At 39.4% G+C, this 20733-nt stretch overlaps 1 protein-coding gene across 1 annotated transcript in view; it reads right to left on the reverse strand.

The window, feature by feature from the left end:
* Positions 1-20733, reverse strand: part of PDE5A (phosphodiesterase 5A) — a 137798-nt gene that overhangs the window by 90862 nt on the left and 26203 nt on the right. The window contains exon 3 of the mRNA XM_029234643.1: positions 17902-17991. Within this exon, the coding sequence (XP_029090476.1) occupies positions 17902-17991 (90 nt within the window). The remainder of the gene's footprint in view (positions 1-17901; positions 17992-20733) is intronic.

Below are 20733 nucleotides of genomic sequence, written 5' to 3' on the forward strand. Positions count from 1 at the left end.
TTTGCAAATGAAGCAACTGTCAAAGGATTAATCTCCAAAATATACAAACAGCACATGCAGCTCAATATCACAAAAACAAACAACCCAATCCAAAAATGGGCAGAAGACCTAAATAGACATTTCTCTAAAGAAGATATACAGATTGCCAACAAACACATGAAAGGATGCTCAACATCACTAATCATTAGAGAAATGCAAATCAAAACTACTCTGAGGTATCACTTTATACCGGTCAGAATGGCCATCATCAAAAAATCTACAAACAATAAATGCTGGAGAGGGTGTGGAGAAAAGAGAACACTCTTGCACTGTTGGTGGGAATGTAAATTGATACAGCCACTATGGAGAACAGTATGGAAGTTGCTTTAAAAACTAAAAATACAACTACCATACAACCCAGCAATCTCACTATTGGGCATATACCCTGAGAAACCCATAATTCAAAAAGAGTCATGTATCACAATGTTCACTGAAGCACTATTTACAATAGCCAGGACATGGAAGCAACCTAAGTGTCCATCGACAGATGAATGGATAAAGAAGATGTGGCACATATATACAACGGAATATTATTTTGACATAAAAAGTAACAAAATTGAGTTATTTGTAGTGAGGTGGATGGACCTAGAGTCTGTAATACAGAGTGAAGTAAGTCAGAAAGAGAAAAACAAATACCATATGCTAACACATATATATGGAATCTAAAAAAAAAAAAAAGGTTCTGATGAACGTAGGGGCAGGACAGGAATAAAGACACAGACGTAGAGAATGGACTTGAGGACACGGGGAGGGGGAAGGGTAAGCAGGGACAAAGTGAGAGAGTAGCACTGACATATACACACTACGAAATGTAAAATAGATAGCTAGTGGGAAACAACTGCATAGCACAGGGAGATCAGCTCGGTGCTTTGTCACCACCTAGAGGGGTGGGATAGGGAGGGTGGGAGGGAGACGCAAGAGGGAGGGGATATGGGGATATATGTATACATATAACTGATTCACTTTGTTATACACCAGAAACTAACACTACACTGTAAAGCAATTATACTCCAGTAAAGATGTTAAAAAAATTTTTTGCCCATTTTTTTCTCTGCTCTTTGCTTGCTATTAAGAGATCTGTCCACATACAAAAACTTTGTGTGTGAGTAAGAAATACATACTCTTAATAAGCCTTTACTTATGGAGTTGAAACTTATAGCCTAAAACGGCTTTGGGAGAGTGGGAGAGAAAAGCTTGAGATTGCTAGTTTTAATTTTTAATTTTAAAAGTACAGTAAGTATCCATGTCTTTGTCATCTAGAACAGTGGTAAAATGGGGCTTGTTAAAACACAGCTTGCTGGATTCCACCTCCAGAGTTTCAGAGTCAGAGATCTGGGTTGGCGCCTGAGAACTTGTTTTACTAAAAGTTCTCAGGTGATGCCAAAGGCTGCTGGTGTATGGAGAAAAAACACTTTGAGAGCCATTGATATAGAACTACTAAGCATTAATATTTGTTAATGTTTCCTCTTTTTTTTAAGTTCAATTAAGATAACAACAAACTGGACTTTTTCCTTCCCAGTCTCATTGTATTCCATGCCAAATTTTGCTCATTTGATCCCCAAATGTTTGGGTTGTTTGCAATTTTTTGCTATTACAAATAATCCACATTGAACGTCTCTGTATAGGTCTCCTTGTGCACATGTGCGAGAGTTTCTTTGATGAAATCTTCAAAGGATTACAGAAATTTATATTTATCAGCAATGTATAAGGGTTCCTGCTAACCTCACATCCTAACCAACCCCTAGTATTATGAGGCTAAATTTTTAACCTCTGTCTATCTGTTGGGTATAAAAATGTATCTCATTATTGCTTTAATTTGCATTTTCCTGATTACTAGAGAGCTTTTTAATTATTATTGCTTTTTAGTTATTATTGGCTACATTGGTTTTCTTCTTCTGTGTTGCCTATGTGTACCTTTGCCAATTTTGACCTTTTTGTTGTTTGGGTTGTCTGGCTTTCGTTAATGAGTTTGAGAATCAAGGTTTGATATTTCTTTAAATGGTAAGACTGACTTTACTCGGTTGGGACTCATTTTATCCCTCTGTATGTACAGGCACCGCTACACCTATTTCTCTCAGGAGTATGTTTATCGATCTTCCAGGATTGGAAGACAAGACAGGAACGCGTATAGAAGTGGATGATTTTAGTTTATTCTCACAGCCTGGGTGGCCAGGAAGAGGGAGCCAAGGTGAAGGGAAGCTTCTAGGAAGTTGAAAGATATAAAGAGCAATGCTCTGAAGATGACTGGCATCAGAAATACATGACTGATGGCCAGTGGCCCTAAAATAGTTAATTAATAAACCTATTCACAGCCAAAAAGAAAAAATAAAAAAGAAAGAAAAAAAAACTTATAATGTCAAAAAGTTTGCCACTTAAAAAAAGGAAAAGGGAGGGCCTGTTATGTAACAGGCACTTTGTCTGTTAATCCATCTAACCTTTGTCACAACCCTTTCAGGTAGATATTATTATTCCCATTTTATCACAAGGGCAGCTGATGTTCAGAAAAGTTAAATAGGTAGTGCAAGAATGTACAGACCCAGATGCTCTCCAGGTCTGATCCCAAAGCTTGTGTTTTTCCTGCTACTCCCCCGCAGGGGAAAGTGAAACCAGCACTATGTATATAAAATACAGGTTCATAAGCACTATTGTTTAAACTAGAGGAATCATGATGACCTCTGGTTTCCCAGTACATCCAAGACTGTCTTCAGACCCCATACATACGCTTATCTTTTTTTTTTTCGTGGTACGCGGGCCTCTCACTGTTGTGGCCTCTCCTGTTGCGGAGCACAGGCTCCGGACGCGCAGGCTCAGCGGCCATGGCTCACGGGCCCAGCCGCTCCGCGGCATGTGGGATCTTCCCGGACCGGGGCACGAACCCGTGTCCCCTGCATCGGCAGGCAGACTCTCAACCACTGCGCCACCAGGGAAGCCCCATACGCTTATCTTTTTAAGGCATGCTTTCATCAAAGGGAATGGAACAATTTCAAAACTATAACTTTAAGAAACAAAGACAGCGCTTCCCGGCCGCCTGCCAATGCAGGGGACACAGGTTCGAGCCCTGGTCCAGGAAGATCCCACATGTAGCGGAGCAACTAAGCCTGTGTGCCACAACTACTGAGCCTGTGCTCTAGAGCCCGCGAGCCACAATTACTGAGCCTGCGTGCCACAACTACTGAAGTCCGCGCGCCTAGACCCCACACACTGCAACGAAGAGTAGCCCCCGCTCACTGCAACTAGAGAAAGCCCATGAGCAGCGATGAAGACCCAACTCAGCCAAAAATAAATAAATAAAATAAATTTAAAAAAAAAAAGAAAGAAGGAAACAAAGACAAATCCAAAGTGGCTGCTAAAAGTTCTGCTTTCTTTGACTTCGATTATAAACCTTAAAGACACATTTTTATAGCCAAGAACTACTTACGTAACATAAAGAATCCTATGTTTCAGGGGAAAACAGGTAATAATGCAGTTTCAAAAATAAGCAGATTATTCAAGAAAAAGCAGAATTAGTCTATGATGATAAAAATCAGAACTGTGTTGCCCATGGGTTGTGGGCATTGACAGAGGTGATGAAAGTGTTCTCTGTCTTGACTGGGGTGTTATACAGATGAATAAACATTTGTCAAACTCATCAAACTGTACATGAAGATCTGCATATTTCACTGTATGTAAACTTTACCTTGTTTTTCAAAAAGTATTTGAAAGTCTTAAAAGTAAATTTGTAATTGCTGATGACATTTGAAAGTGGTGGTCCACGTGCTGAGCTCTCAGCTGTCCTGGAGCGTGCTGAGGTCCTGACCATCTGCTCTGTGCTATCAGACAGGATGGATGCTCCCCAGATGGCGCCAGGACAAATCCACCGCTGGGGGTCAGTAGCTGTCCTGCCCTGGGAATGTCGAGTGGGAGAGGTGCCAACCTGAGACTGCATTCCTTCCAGACAAGGGGAAGCTGGGAATAATTCTCAATCCTAGCGTTTATTCTTATCCCTTTGCACGTGCGCGCGCGCGCGCGCACACACACACACACACAATTTCCTCTTCCTTGCCAAATACCAAACTCTCTGCCACACCAGCTTTTAAGCAATGAGGTGTAAAGGTCTTAGAACCACAGGGACCTGCTGCCTTCTAATCAGATCTTTCTGTCCATTGGGATACAGAGATTCAGGCCTGAGAGCAGCACATAACCATTGTGAGCAGAGTCTCCTTCTATGCCCTTTAAAAACTGCAGAGACACAAAGGGTACATAGCAGAAAGGAGCCTGCTGTCTTTCCTATGGCAGGGTACGCTCAGTGTTTACCATTTTTATTTAACTTTCCATTCCTCCGTTTGTCTGGCCTTGCAACACTCCAAAGGGAGGGAACAGCCATTTTCTGAACCTCCACTAGGTGACGAGCTCTGTGGTGGACACTGTCACGTTTCTTGTCTCACTATGACCACTGTCAAACCCCCCACTGTGTGTCTGTACCTCATGTTGAAGCTTCACAGACAAGTCACCTTAAGCACAGATTAGTGAAGAAAGTTGCTCAAGGAATCACTGATCTTAAACCAGCACTCAAGACAGTTGTTTTGCTAGAGTCGGAACTCTTTCTTTCAAACTCTATCTCTCTGCCTATTCGGGAATAAGTCCAAAATAACAATTTAAAAAAATGTGTCCTCAATATATATTGTACAAATTGCACTTTGTATCAGAATAACTCTATCACTGTTATGCCCACCACTACACATGACATTGCCAAAAATGACTTCAGAGCCTTGGATCTATTTAATAACTATGATTTATTTTCAGGGTGGTATCCTGCGTTCCGCCAGATGCTGGCCTGCAAAGCACACCCTGGACAGTGTTGTTGGATTTGGACTCTGTTAACCCAGGATTGAGTTTGTTCCAGTACTGCCTGCACTTACAACAGGTCCATGCCTCTATACCCTGGCCAGGTGCTGTGCTAGTAAAGCTTCCTGATAATTACAGGGTAAAGGGGTGTGCTCATAAATGTGGGCCTAATACAAACAGAGGAGAAATAACACAAGCAAAAGTGGCAAAAAGCAAGTTTCATGCATCAAAACACTGAATAGGCTGAATCTCACTTGCAAATTAAAGTTGGTATCAAAGGAATGCCATCTCAGTGGGAGTTGAACTAAATGTTCAGATCAGTGTTCTTGCCTCTACTGGACCATCTAACTGCATCCTAGCCAGTTAGATATTCACATCATAGAAGCTAGATATTCCTAACATTTAACTTAAGAGATCCAGGGGAAAAATGTGTGTTTATAATTTTTTTACACTCAACAAATCCTTCGTATAGAGAATATAACTTATAATATTTTACCTCTAAGTGCTTTTTCCTCCAAATGGAAGATGAGCCTGAAAAGATAATCACATATGAAAGCTCAGATGCAGACAGACACCAGTCTCACTAGCAAAACTCCTAGCTTGTAGGTGTTACCAGCACAAAAAGACATGCCCTCCTCCACACAGCTATGCCAGATAATATACAAGCAATTAATTTGGAATCATTGTTGGCAACTCTAGATTTTATCATTCTATTATTCCAGTCCATAATTTGCATTTTCAAAAACTAAAACAGTAAGGAGTTGGCTGGTAGCTTTTCAGGTACAATCATGAATAAAGATGAAAGAAGGTAATTATTTCACAGTGAGAAAAATGCAGCCTTAGAATAAGATGACATGGGTATCAATTCCAGCTCTGCTACTTAATAGAGATGGAATATCAGGAAGTTTCCTTAACTTGATGAAGTCCATATTTCTTCATCTAAAATGGGGAGGATAACATCAATACAGAATAGTTATTACTGATCTCTAAGGGTTGGCAGGAAGATCCTAGTCCTACTACTATTTACCACATAGCCTTGATTAAATTTCTACCTGAAATCCCTTAATTTGTCAATCTACTTTGGTTTGCATGCTTCAAGATGGCAGAGAAACATTTTTGAAAAAGAAGTTCTCAGGTCAGCTAGCATTATTGCATACCACAGATGCAGTTTAAATGTCACCTCCTCTGTGAAGCATTCTTGTTTCACCTTGCTCTCATGGGAGCCTACAGTCTAGGGAGGGGAAACAGAAATCAACCCGTAAGTTAATATGGTGATTAAGTGCTTAAGTGTCATGAAGAAAACAGCAGGGATAGACATAATGGTAGATAGTCAATAAGGACGGCCGAAGAAAGTCTTCCTGAGATGTCATTTGAGTAAAAACCTGAAGGAGGTGACAGACTGAGCCATGTGGAGAACTAGGCAATGGAACTTCAGACAAGGAAACAGCAAGTGCAAAGGCCCTGGGGTGCAGAGAAAACAACAACAGTGTGCTAGAGAGGATTAGCAGGGGGAGACAATAGGTAATATCAGAGGGGCTTCGGGAGCCAGGTCATGGGGGACCTTTCTTAGAGAGTGAAGTGGAAATCCACTGCAGGGTTCTGAGCAGGGGAGGGATGAGATCTAGCATGTTTTCTAAAATTTGTGTTGAGAATAGACTGAAGGGCGTTAAAGGCTTGAAGCAGGGACACTAGTTAGGGAGGCTACTATAATAATTCAGGTGCTCCATACTGATGGCTCCACACTGAAGCTCCAGTGTGGTAGAAGTACAGGTGGAGAGCAGTGATTGAAGGGAAAGTCAAGAGTGTTTCCTGATCAGCTGGATATCTACTGGGGGAGAAAAAGAAGGAATTTAGCCTGAATAGCTGGGATGACAGAGAAGTTAAGTGTGGTGGGGATGAGTATAGAGCAGGTTTAGTGGGAAGGAAGATTAGCAGTGATGTTTTAGACATATTAAGTTCACGATGCCCACTAGACACATATAGGTAGTCAAGTAAGCAGTTGAATATATGAGTTTAAATTGAAGAAACAATACAGTTGCAATGTAAGTTCGGTTGGCACACAAATGGTACTTAAAACTATGAGAGTAAATAAGATCACATAAGCAGTGAGTGAAGGTCCAGGGCTGAGCCATTTAGCAGTGTTGTGATGAGTGGGCCCCAGTTAAGGAGACAGAGAGGCAGTCAGAGAGATGGAAGGAAAAAACTGGGGAGTCTGAGGTCCTGGAGAGCAAGTGAAGACAATCTGTCCTGGAGGAATGAGTGATCAACAAGGCCACATGCTGCCGCCCTGCCAGGTAAAGTGAGTACTGAGAAATGATCATAAGCTCCTGCCCTATGGACGCCACGCGACCCTGCCAAGAGTGGTTTCCACAGAGCGGTGAGGGTGAAGGCTTGGGTGGATTATGCTCCGGAGGGTGGGAGGAAATGGAAATGGCAAACGTGGACAACTCTTTCAAAGAGTTTAGCTCTGATGGTAATCAGAGAAATGGTGATCTCTGAAAGGAGATATGCAGTCCAATGAGCGTTTGCTTTTGTTTTTAAGATGGGAGAAATAACAGCGTGTCTGTATGCTGATAAACCAGTTTGGTAGAGAGGGGAATTTTGGTGACTCTGGTCACAGAGGGGAGAGCTGCTGAGCCGTGTCTTGGAGCACATGAGATGGGATGTGATCTGGTGCACAAGTGCGAGACTGACTTTGGCTATTTCACAAATGGTTAATGTAAAAGGGAAACCAGAGGGTGTAAACTCAGGCGCAAGAGCAGGGGGAAAGAGAATGGGGAAGTTCTCTTGTGGAGTTATTCCCGTAACTGCTTTATTTTTCACTGGAAGACCACCGGATGAAAGTGGAGATGGTGATGCAACACCGAGACTTGAGGAGAGAGGAGAAAGGAACAGACAGTAAAATAACACCCCCCACAAAAGAGCTAATGGTTTTGATCCCCACAAACCAATTCTCTCCGTTGCATGTTTTATTTTAGGGAATATCACAATTCTCCCCACTAGAAAGTATTCTAGATTCTTCCTTCTACTTAACCCTCCATCAAATCAATCCCTCAACCACCTAAACAGAAGTGTAACAAATCCACTCCTAGTCTGGATTATGCAAAAGTCTCCTTACCAACTTCCCTGCTTCCAGACCCAGGGCTTTCTCCGTGTATGAACAAATATGGAAATCAAAACCTATCAAGTATCAAATTATGTGGCTCTGGTTAGAGATTAAACAAAGAAAACTCTTCACCCTTAACGCTATGGCCACACAGATCTTTAAATGACAGCAAATGTTTCTTGGCTTAAAAAAACCCAAAAAACAAAAAACCAGCACCTCCTTCGCATGGCAGCTTGAGGACGCTTCATGATCTTGCCTCAGCTTGGCTGCACAGCCTCGCCTCCAATGCTAAGGTATTTACTAGACACGTCCCCTCCAATCTTGATCCATGAGAGAGGCAGAAAACAATGGTGCAGAGAAATAATAAGGATGCACCAGTGAGCATTTTCCATGGGCATTAAGAAGCAAAGTACCGGGCTTCCCTGGTGGCGCAGTGGTTGAGAGTCCGCCTGCCGATGCAGGGGACACGGGTTCGTGCCCCGGTCCGGGAAGATCTCACATACCGCGGAGCGGCTGGGCCCGTGAGCCATGGCTGCTGAGTCTGCACGTCCGGAGCCTGTGCTCCGCAAAGGGAGAGGCCACAACAGTGAGAGGCCCGCATACCGAAAAAAAAAAAAAAGAAGCAAAGTACCTAAGCTACACACAAACATTGATCTCATGAAGACCTGCATTTGCGACATAACATTTTAGAAGACTTTTAATACCTCGATGGTTTGCTGCAGCTCAAACAGCAAGCATCTTCCTCTTCTTCTCCTCAGCCCTCCTCTTTCAATTCTACTTCCTCTTTTCCCTTTGATTCAAGCCAATCTGGCAGAGCACATACCCCAACTTGCCACCTTATTTAAACCTAGTCTGTGTTACCTCTGGTAGTTCATATTATTTTTAGTATATGAAAGGTTGAGAAGTACTAATTTTTAAGATTTTTTTAATTGAAGTATGGCTGATTTATAAAGTTTCAGGTGTACAGCAAAGTGACTCAGTTTATACACACACACACACATACACACACACTATTCTTTTTCAGATTCTTTCCATTATAGGTTATTAGAAGATACTGAATATAGTTTCCTGTGCTATACAGTAGGCCCTTGTTTAAGATATTATTTTAATTAACAAGCACAGTTCCTCATTTATCATATGAACAGTTTTTTAAGGAAAGAGACTAAAGCCTCAAAATGCGCATAGTATTTTTGGTGGTTTCACAACATCTCCACACATTCTCTGATACTCTTCTCTTCAAGAGGTGGAGCCTAACTGCCCTCCCCGGGTTCGGGCTGGACCTGATGCCTGGCTTCTGATGAATGGTTATCGTGAGGCGAAGGTGAACTGGTCTGGGGACTTGGTCATACAAGGCAGTGCCGCTTCCTGCTTGCTCACTCTGCCACGTGCTGAGTACACGGAGTGACTTGTGGAGAGACCCGCTTGGCCGGGAACTGAGGCCTCCTGCCAAAAGCCACGCGAGTGAGCCCTCTGAGAAGTGAACGCTCGAGCGTGAGTCAGGCGCCCCCTGCTGCCTCCTGAGTGCGGCCACAGGCAGGGAACCTGGGCCAGAAGCACCCAGCCAGCTGGGCCGCTCTGGCATTTCTGAACCACGGAAACTGAGATAATGAAGGCTGTTGTTCAGAATCACTAAGCTTAGGGTAATCTGTTATGCTGCAAAAGATCACTAATATACTTATGATCATCAAATAATCTGTAATAATCAAATGGATCTGGAATTCTAAATCCAGGTCATTTTCATTTTATCACTGCTACCAAGTGACACCAAAAAAAAAAAAAGAAAATTATGATTCAAAAATTTTAGAAGATAACATTTATACTTTTATTTAAATTCTGCCTAGAATATTAATTTCCACTCTATGGTAGATGAGAAACAAGTAGGAACTTTTAGATGAGGATTTAATAAGAAGGAATACAGAGTACATAGTTTATAAAGCACTTTACCTATATAATCTTGGCTCTTAGATGAATATAGATGTTTGCATATATATATAGAGAGAGAGAGAGAGAGATAGAGAGAGAGAGAGAGAGAGAGAGAGAGAGAGAGCGTGCAGCAATTTCACTGACAACCACCTTAACTCTTTAAGAATGCATGAAAATTATTTAATAATCAAAATCCATCCCCAGGTCTAATTATGTGGTTCTGGGTCAGATATTATACAAAGAAATCGTTTATGCTTATCTGCAACTGGTTCCAGACCTCTACTAGTCATAATTCAGGATCTATATAAAAATTCTCAAAATTAAACTTACAAATGCCCTATCAAATTAAAAATGCAATGCATTCCAACAAGTGCTGGAATGGTTATTCTAAAACTGCCAATGAAGATAAACCCCATATTGAATAAATCAGAGCATTCAGTCTGAACCAAATTTTCTGAGCATTCAAAATGAGATTTGGGTAAATATAGCCTACCATTAACTTAATCTTCAGCCTCAAGCTTTTATCCACTCTTTCTTCTTCTCCTGGATCAGTAGTGTAACCTCAGGGATTGAACCTACTCACATTATGTTTTTCATCTGATGCTCTTGAGAAATGTTTTTTCCCTTAGGAAAGCGGTTACCGTCTTCTTTGTAAAATACACTTGTTTATTATTTAAAGGGTAATGTGGAAAAAGAAAAAGAAAAGATCTTCACCATCACCATATCAAGTCCAGAACCGACGGAAACTTTTCGGAGTATTTTAGTTTTGTTGCTAAAACAAAGCTATGAGAAAATATCACAGGGGAATAAATGCAATGGACAATTTATAAGTTTTCAAAAAACGCGTAACTAGCCAATTCTTTAAGACTAAAATAGATCTAGATCAGCTGACAGTCTGCAATTAAACTCTGCTTATTCTTATAGCTGTATTTTCATCCAGTCTGACTTGCAATTGTAGGATTATGTATAAAGCTGTAATGTTCTTCATCTGTTCCAAGCTTACATGACAAGTTTAAGAAAAGCCCTAGTCAGTATTGAGAGCAGAATATCATAAGCAAGCATCTACCCTGTCTCCGCCCTCTCACAGAAAGCATGTTCAAGCTTCCTCTCTTAAGCCTGTGGGATAAACACAGCAGGGATCTGCTGTATGAAACCACAGCTTTCATTCTTCCTGTGATTCCTCCAGTTCTTGAAATTCACAGACTTTCCTTTGAACTTGGGTGCTGAATATTTAACTCATTTAACATTCGTTTTGTTACCTTGTATTGATATTTGCTTTTTGGTATATAAGATCTCCCTCTTATTGAAATTGAAAAAAGAGTTTCTAAGTATCTTCCGTGCTTCATTTTTCTAATATCCTCACTGCCTAGACCAGGACTCTACATATTGCAGTGCAGTGATTCAACAATTACTTTCAAAACAAGATAATTTGTGGGGGGGGGGGATGAGAATATTTTTAACTTAGGCGGGGGATGAGCAGATAAAATTATGTAGCTTAAAAAAAATAAATAAATAAAAATTTTAAAAATGTTATGTAGCTTAAATTCTAGAAAATATTTACTTTTATATAAGTTGGAATTACACATTTGCTTCCATTAATGCTTTACTTTATGATTTTTGTCAGGCATTAAATCTCTTTGATTCATCAAAGCATTATATTTATTTCATAAAAATCTCATAAAATTCGCTGATATTTTTTGAAGTTTTTCACTGTTCTTTTAAAAGAAGATATAAACAATTGGTTAGATAAAAATGCTCCTTTATTACACTGTAAAAAAAACTTATAATTCTTTTATTACAACTGCTATATTTGCATCAAAGAATTATATCATCAAATATGATAAAATAAAATCAAAATGATAAAAACAGAGAAGGAGGATAAGAGCTCTGATTCCAAATTAGATTTTTACTTAATAACTGGAGTTGACATTCAATCAAGAGAAAACAGGTATCAGCCTAGCCTGACATTATTGGATATAATCTCTACCTCAGATCAATACGAAATTTTCACAGAATTTGCACTATTTCACAATGTCCTGGCTTCTACCTCATTGGTGCAGCCCCTATAAATTAAAAAAAAAAAAAAAAGCACTCATCTCCACCATGTCATAACAAGCAATACTTCAAGAGAGGGCAGTATTTCAGAAATAGGTCATCTGAGCTTAGAGAGAAAGAGTTGAGTTTCCCTGCACTTCTTTACTAAACATAAAAGAACCATCTGATTATGGAAATAACTAATGCATGTGACAAAAATAAAAAAACTGATCCAAGTGCCCAGGTCTGAAAAATCCAGTGTTAAGCCTGAAAGAAATTTAACAGCAGCTCTAAAAATTCACACACTTGCTGCACATTTTTTTCATGATGCTTCCCGTGCATATCACAGAGCACACTGGCCCAGATTAACATCAAACATGCTCCTGTAACCCTTTCATCCCTGGTAAAGATTTCTTCTTGTTTACTGGATGGACTCCTCTTAAGACATTATAGAGGATGTGACTCTGACCCCTCTTTCTCTCCCCCGCCCCTGCTCCCTGCCCTTCTTTCTCCCCGCCACCACTCTCTCTCATTTTAAAGAGTCCTTCTGCAGGGTGGTTGCAACACTGAACTTTGAAGAGCCATCAGAATATAGCCAGGTCTCCTTGTCTCCACCTTCAAGCCCTGCTTCTACACGGAGCCACATCTCACATCAGTGCACCTCCCACCCCCAAATCAATAGTAACCTAAATGTTTACTGCAGCGGCTCAAGAAAACACTGAGGGGGAAGAAAGGAGAGTGTAGTCATCATTCACGGCAGAATTTTAAGAAACCCTCTTGCCTAGATTTAAATCTCAGCTTTGCCAGTTTTTAGTTATGTGACTTTGGCCAAGTTCCCTAAATGTCCCGTGTCTCAGTTTCATCATCTGTTAAGTGGGAATAAAATAATGACTACCTCCTATGGTTGTTATGAAGATTAAATGAATTAATATATGTCAAGTCCTTAGAATGGTTTCCACAGGATAGGCAGTTATTTCCAAAGTCCTACTCTGTCGTCCCTCAAGCCATTCTGTTATAGAGCCTGGGCTGGCTCTCTTCTCTCCCCAGACCCCTTTACTTTTTGTCTTCATTCATCTTCTCTAGCCAGTAGCTCTCTGACCTTTCCAAAATAAATTATTTCAGCTTCCTCTAGCTTCTTCAGTCCCCACTCCCCCCCCACCCCACACACTTTGCCAGTTAACGCCATTGTCTTAGAAGGGAGTACGGAGAGGGGAAAATTGCAAAAACTTATCCTCTGTCATTTTAAAAAAAAAATCTGTCACAGAAGTTTTAGGAATATCTATGATCCTGACGTCTAAAAAAGCATTGCACTATTATGCTTATAACACTAATGAAAAGAACTCCTGAAAAATTTTAATTAGTTGAGATACTTCACTAGAGGTGGATGAAGTGATTATACATTTTACTGAACCTTAAAAATCTTCCTGAATTTTCTGGACTATGTTGTAGTTCAGACTTTAGTGTTCAATATTCAACTGCTCCCTTCAGGCAGCTCTCCAGAGTTGGTACCTTAAGTAACTGGGGTCACTAAAAGGTACCAAGGACTGTTTTATAAACAGTCAGTAATGACATTTCTTCTTAGGTTCCTTGGTAACTAGTTGGAATCAGTGTTGGCTTACTCAATACAATTGGACTAATACAAAGAGAAGAAACCAAATTTACTTTGCCTCATTCATATTATGAGGAAAAACAATGAAAAGTACTTTTCTTTTACGCTTAAAGTTTGTTACAGGGTAACAGACCAGTTAAGTCAGGGACCGAGCTGCTTGTCATTTGATCCCAGCTGTTTGGTTATTATGTGGCTGATGACCTCTGCATACAACTTTATCATTCCTTGTTTCTCATAAGAGTTCAGTTAGTTCTATGTCTCCTTTAAAAAATAACAGCTGACATTTATTGATCACTCCCAGTGTGCCAGAAAGTATGGGAAGCCCTTTGCATGCGCGAACATATTTAACCTTTACAACAACCCTGTGAGGCAGGTCCTCTCATAACCCTCATTTTGCAGATGAGGAAACTGAGGATCAAAGGGATTAACCAGCTCCCTCCTGGTTACTCATCATGTAAGTGGTGAGGGATTCAAGCCCAGAGCAAGCAATCTTAACAATTACTCCCCAAAGCCTTACTGTGACTCTCCATTTTGATTTCAAAGGCTTCGTGGGAGAAAGAGTACTTTCTATTACGTGTACACAACAGCAAACATTGCCCTGAGTTTGTTTATATAGCTATAAATTTAAGGATAATTCTGGAAGTCGTATATGGCATCTTCTTAGGGGCCTTGGTTCTCGGTCAGCCAAAGTACTTTTTATACTTCAACAGCCATGCTGAGAGTATGCCTGTTTTTCTGACTGTTTCTCTTCATTCCTTTTTTTCTGAAGAAATAATTCTCACAGGAAATAATTTCAAACCAGGCAGGGTGAGCGTGGGAGGAGAGGGAACAAGGGGGAGAGGACAGAGAATAGGGAGGGTCAGCAAGATGTTTAAAAAGCTGTTTGGAAACCTTCCCATCAGTAAAGTTACTAAGACTCCAGTGAAGTTACGGAAGGTTGTTTATCTCATGAAATGCTTCATGTGAAAAAACTTTTGTGGAAAGCAGTGAAGAGCTCAGCCTTCATATCAAGGTATCATAGGGTGAAACAGACAGTAGGAGAGGATGAAGGAGCAGGGAGGAAGACCGCCCTGAGGATGCTGAGGAGCCCAGGAGAAATCTTAAGGAGAGCTCTGGACAATCACAATCTGGGGACCTGCAGCTGAACCCACTTTAATCAGGTCTGTTAATGAGCAGACGACCCCCGACTGAGAGTGGGGTTATTCATTCATGCAATCAAATTTAATGGCTAAGATTTTTAAAAAATTGACCATACCATGCGTTGCCTCGGATGTGAAGCAACTGCAACTCTCATACATTGCTGGTAAAAAAGCAATATGGTACAGCCACTTTGGAGAGGAGCTTGGAAGTTTCTTATAAAATTAAACATACACCCACCATTTGACCTGGAAATTCCCCTCCTATATATTTACCAAGGAGAAGTGAAAACACGTCCACAAAAAGACCTGTATGCAAACAGTGGCTTTTCTTCTAACAGACAAAAACTGGAAACAACTCAAATGTCTATCGACAGATGAATGGATTATCAAATTGTGGCAGATCCATACCAAGGAATGATCACTCAGCAATAAAAAGGAACACACTACTGACACGCAATAACATGGATGAATCTCACAAGCATTATGCTAAGTGAAAGAAGCCAGACACACAAGACTACATACTGTATGACTCCACTTATATGATTTATATGACACTCTAGAAAAGGCAAAACAACAGTGACAGAAAACAGATCAGTGATTCTTAGGGGCTGGGGGTTGAGGGAGGAGGAGGTCAACTACATGGGAAATATCTGAGGGGACAGAAATGTTCTGTATCTTGATTATAGTGGTGGTTATATAACTGTACATGCATTTGTCAAAAACTCATCAAATTATACACTTAAAATGGGTGAATTTTATGGTACGTAATTTATACCTCAATACAGTGGGGATTTTTGTTATTGTTGTTTTAGTTTAAATCATCCTCACTGGTAGTCATAAAGACAGAAATGCGTGTATCCAGAGGATGCTCTCTTACAGAAGGGCAGTCTCACCTACTTCACCCTGTTGATTTTGCTGCACATTCTCATGGGTTCCCCCAATCCCCATTGTTCATGCTATTTAAAAAGAGATATTTAACCAGAGCATGATTCAAGCTGAATCTCTCACCCAGTACAAAGCTGTTTCTCAGGCCATGGTTTTAAAACATACTTACAAATTAAAAGCTGAACATCATCTTTTTAAGTGCACACAATCATAATCCTTGGTTTATAACTAGGGCAGCTAGATAAAATATAGGATATCCAGTCAAATTTAATTTTAGATGAACAACAAATAATTTTTTAGTATAACTATGTCCCCAATATTGCATAAGACATGCTTTTTATTTGCTTTATCTAGCAGTCTGCTTAAGAACACCACTGGTCCATGCATGGGCTTTTCAATTTTATTTATTCATTCACAATTAATTAGCTAATTAATTATTGAATCTCATATGCATGTTGTAGCTGCAGGAATTTTTAGTAACTGTGGCTGTAACTACCCTCTTAAAAAACCATGTAGCAACTCTAAGGCACTGAGAACTTATCTTAGACTACTGATAAGTGACTGATTTAGGATCCTGTTCATCAAAATATCTGTAGACCCAGTGCATCAGCATCAACTTGTTGCTTGTTAGAAAAGAATCTCACTCAGGTCTCACCTAGACCTACTGAATTCAGAATCTGCATTTTAAGATTCATTGCACATTATTGTTTTAGAAGCACTGATTTAGAAAACCGTGTTTTAGGAAAATTCCCAAGGGCATATGCAGGGTGGATTAAAGGGAAATTGACCTAAAGTACAGAAACCCCTCACAAGAATATTTTAAAAGTTCAGGCATTACTTCAAGATCTGAATTATGGTACAGGCAGCAGGAATGAAAAGAAAGAGATCAAAATGAGAAACAGTAACAGAAAAAAAAAAAAAAATCAATGGGACTTGGTCAAGGACTGGATGGAGGACGGAGAGGAAAGATGTCAGAATCTGAATATAAATCAAGTAGAACCAGCAAAGTGTTTCTTGTATCCCTGGCAGTGGTTCTCAACCTTAGCAGCACATGATAACCACCTGGGAGCTTTAAGAAATACTGATGCCTAGGTCCCAACACCAGAGATTCTGATTTAAGGTGAAACCTGGGCATTAGAAGTTCAAAATGCTCCCCAGGTGATTTTAATGTGCAGCCAAGGTTAAGAACCACAAATATGGGCTCTTTCAACCTATTTGTTTTCACTTAGGAAAATGATTTTCAGTCCTGGTTACACTTTAGAATTATTGGGGGATCTTTAAAAATGTATCCGTATCTAGACCCTGCCCTTAGAGATTCTAATTTAATTGGTAATATTTTAGAGTCTCACAGTTGATTGTAATGTGTAGACAGGGCTGAGGACACTCAATTGAAGCATTCAGTTTAAATGATGATTAACTATTTTTTTTCTCAAATAAATGTAAAATGAAGAGAGAATTCAGTGCTTACAGAATCCAAACCTACTAGTTAGGTGAAATATAAACCAACCTATTTTCATTTGCTTGTTACAATTTCACAATAAATTTTGCTTGGTGTTATATACAATTTCTATTTTTTCAAAACCTCATTTTGAACCCAAACAAAAAAATCAGCTGATTACCACTGCCATTGGATAACCATTTATGAAATAAGCGTTATTCAGAGGTGTAAAATATAACATGAAATAAATTGATTACAACCACAATTATACATCTTAGGATTCAGTAAGGTCCTCAGGAAAGAGGGGTAAAGAAATGACATGTCTAGGGACTTCCCTGGTGGCGCAGTGGTTAAGAATCTGCCTGCCAACGCAGGGGACATGGGTTTGAACCCTGGTCCAGGAAGATCCCACACGCCGTGGAGCAACTAAGCCCCCATGTGTCACAACTACTGAGCCTGCGCTCTAGAGCCCATGAGCCACAACTACTGAGCCCGTGTGCCACAACTACTGAAGCCCACGAGCCTAGAGCCCGTGCTCCACAAGAGAAGCTACCTCATTGAGAAGCCCGTGCACCGCAACAAAGAGTAGCCCCCATTCAACGCAACTAGAGAAACCCCATGTACAGCAATTAAGACCCAACACAGCCATAAATAAATAAATACATAAATTTATTAAATAAAAAGAAATGACATGTCTAAAATTTATTTCTAAGTCAAAGTAAAGTATCAGGAGTCAACCCTATTACTAAAGTCTAAATAAAAAACATCAAGCAGAACATTTAAGCACTTTATAGTTAACTTGTCACTACAGCATTATTTTGTAAGTGTGCAAAGTGAAAAATTGTTTTCAAAAAGAAAAATGTTTCTAAATGACCTTTTAGAATAAAATGGAAAATTGGCTTACCTCTTCCCTATGATTCTTAATTGGCATACAAAGAATACTTTGTGTCTTGTAGCCTGTAATTTGGTCAACTTCTGCATTGAACCGAGGATCCTAGTAAGGAAGAAGAAATTCAATTTAGTGACTGACCTGTTCAAAGACTGATTTGATTTTTCTGATTTATAGGATTAGAGAAATCTAATTGTCGACTCACCTTGTTGCTCTGAATGACAATTTTATTATTGTAAAAGGCATCAAAGCATACAAGTACATATCATCTTTGACAAAGATAAATTTAAGGGTTTTTTAGCAGCTAGTATTTATGAAAAAAATACAGATGTAAACAAATGTTAAGAAATAAAGGAAATGCAAAATATTAACCAATTTAGATAGCCTCACTTAAACTCAGGAAAAAGTGGCAACTCTCCTCCTCTGTAATACAATTTGCCTATTCCCATCGCACTGATTCTTCTGAAAAAGAAAAGCATCTTTGGTCTGAAACTTTTCCTATAAAACCCACCACCTCCAAAATGACCTTTTCAATACTGACTTGACTTCCCTTGTAATGACTGTATATATATATTTCCTCAGTATTCTGTATTTCTATCTCAGTTGTTTCCTAAGAATTAAAATCTTATCTTTCTTTTTGTATATAATAAAACTGCATGGCCTTCATCAGACTACAAACAATTCCTCAGTCTTTTGAATCTCTTTCCCCTTTTACAAAGTACATCTTCCCACATCCAATAATCACAAAGGACTGCTGAAAGGTGTAAAAGTTCTAACTGTGGGTTAAAGAAAGAAAGATACAGGCTATCTTCCATTAAACCAGATTGAGAAGATCAAAGGTAGGCTGTAAATTCTATGAGGGGCTTTTTTTGGTTCACCACACTGTATTCCCAAGATTAGCACAGGAACTCAAAAACATCTGTTAAACAAATGAAGGAATTCATTAACAAATGATATCACAGTTATCCAACATGATCACTTTTAGCTTACTATAGTTTAAAGCAAACCTTATAGGTAGGAGGAAAAATATACTCAAGGAAATGGACACAGACCAGTACATAAGATACAATTAGAACGGAAGCAAACATACCAGAACATAAACATCTGAATGAATATTGTTCCCTTCAAAGCAATAGCCTTGGGAACTTACATGCTCAACCTAATAATAGCATTATTGTTCTAAAAACTCTGCTTTTGGAATTCCCTTCAGAAAATATGGAATAGTCACACTGGAAAAATCCTCATCTTTGAAGGTCATTTCCTTTTTTTTTTTTTTTTTAATTAGTCTAAAGTCATGCAAAGCCAAAGCTGTGAATGAAGTAAACGATTCCATCAACTCGGGTCAGAAATGAGGCCGATTTTCCCCATGGGAGGACCAAACATGGCATTAAAGGCAATTTCAAAAGAAGAGTTATAAAATGGTAGAAAATCAATACAAATATTTTATATTATAAATATACACGACTGCATTTTTAGTTTTTCTGCAAACATGCTCAAAGTTATACTGAAAGACAGAGAAAACCTTGGCTCAATGTTTCCAAAAAACAGTTCTTAAATAGCATACTATATTTCAAGGTATCTAAAGAAAGCAGGCAGGATACTGACACGGACAAATTAAAAGAAGATAAAAATTATGAATTTATATAGTGAATTATTCTACAAGCTAATAATCAAAATACGAATAGAAATGTATCCTCAGCAATTATTTTGTTAACGAATATCTGAATTACAAGACCAATTTATAAAAAAGAGGATTAAACCCAACTATCTAATCAAAGCAAGAGTCTGAAATTAGTAGCACTTTCATAGAATTTTTTTGTGCATACTGGAAGTTTAAAATAAACAGCAGCCCTGGATTTCATTCTTCATTGAAGGAGGTAGGAGTAATGTATACTTCAAAATCACTTTAAGTGAATTTTGGCATCTCAAAGAATTTTTCCTTTAATAATGTACCCAGTGCAGGGGCTATAAACACATAGAGAACTTCTAACCCCTCTAGGTCCAAGTAAACATTGAAAGAAAAACGGAGCACTATTATTTCATTATTATTGTGATTATTTCTTTCACTGTTTATGAGAACATGACAGTGTAAAAAAAACCACAAAGCTTAGATATCCATCTCCCATACTAAAACAACTAGTACCAGACTTGCCCTCCTGCTGAAAAATACAAGATTAGACCAAATACATGCGATAACTAAACTACACACAGTGAAGAAGGGAATACACATGATGGCCTTGCAATAATCCGATTCCTCCTGGGGGCAGGCAGGTGGTATCCTGGGGGCAGGCAGAGTAACAGTTCCAAATAGAACTGAATTCAGGGCTTCTAAAGTGGCTGGTATGTGCAAGGCAAAGTACCTGATAAGAGAGGCTGTGCTTTGGGTGGGGTTAGGGGTGTAAAGCAGGAGTGGCAGAAGAGTGAGTGGCTAGTCACTTCACAGACATGTATTTGGCAAGACTCTAAGAGACCTAGCAAAGATTACCTGTTGAAGGCTAAAAGTGAATGGTGATAACCAATTCTAAAAATGTTTGAAGACACTGGCGTTCTACCCACCAGAGGAGATACCTCACTAGGCACCTCAGGCATTCAGCTGAGACACAGAAAGGCCACTCCTTGGGGGGTAAGGACCTGAGCAGCATTCCCTAAGACTAAATTTAAAACTAAAGTAGATCCATCCTAACAAATAATAACACCAAACCTGACAGGACCTAAAGGATCTTCCAGTAACTCCACTGTCTACAAGAACAAAGGTCAGCTCTGTTTTAAAGGAAGTTGATATAATCCAAATGCCCTGCAACAAAACATTTGCAATGTCCAGCATACAATAAAGAAAATCACAACGCA

The sequence above is a fragment of the Monodon monoceros genome, unplaced genomic scaffold (genome assembly GCF_005190385.1).
Source record: "Monodon monoceros isolate NGI ecotype Baffin Bay Population unplaced genomic scaffold, NGI_Narwhal_1 Super_Scaffold_20, whole genome shotgun sequence".
Classification (NCBI taxonomy): Eukaryota; Metazoa; Chordata; class Mammalia; order Artiodactyla; family Monodontidae; genus Monodon; species Monodon monoceros.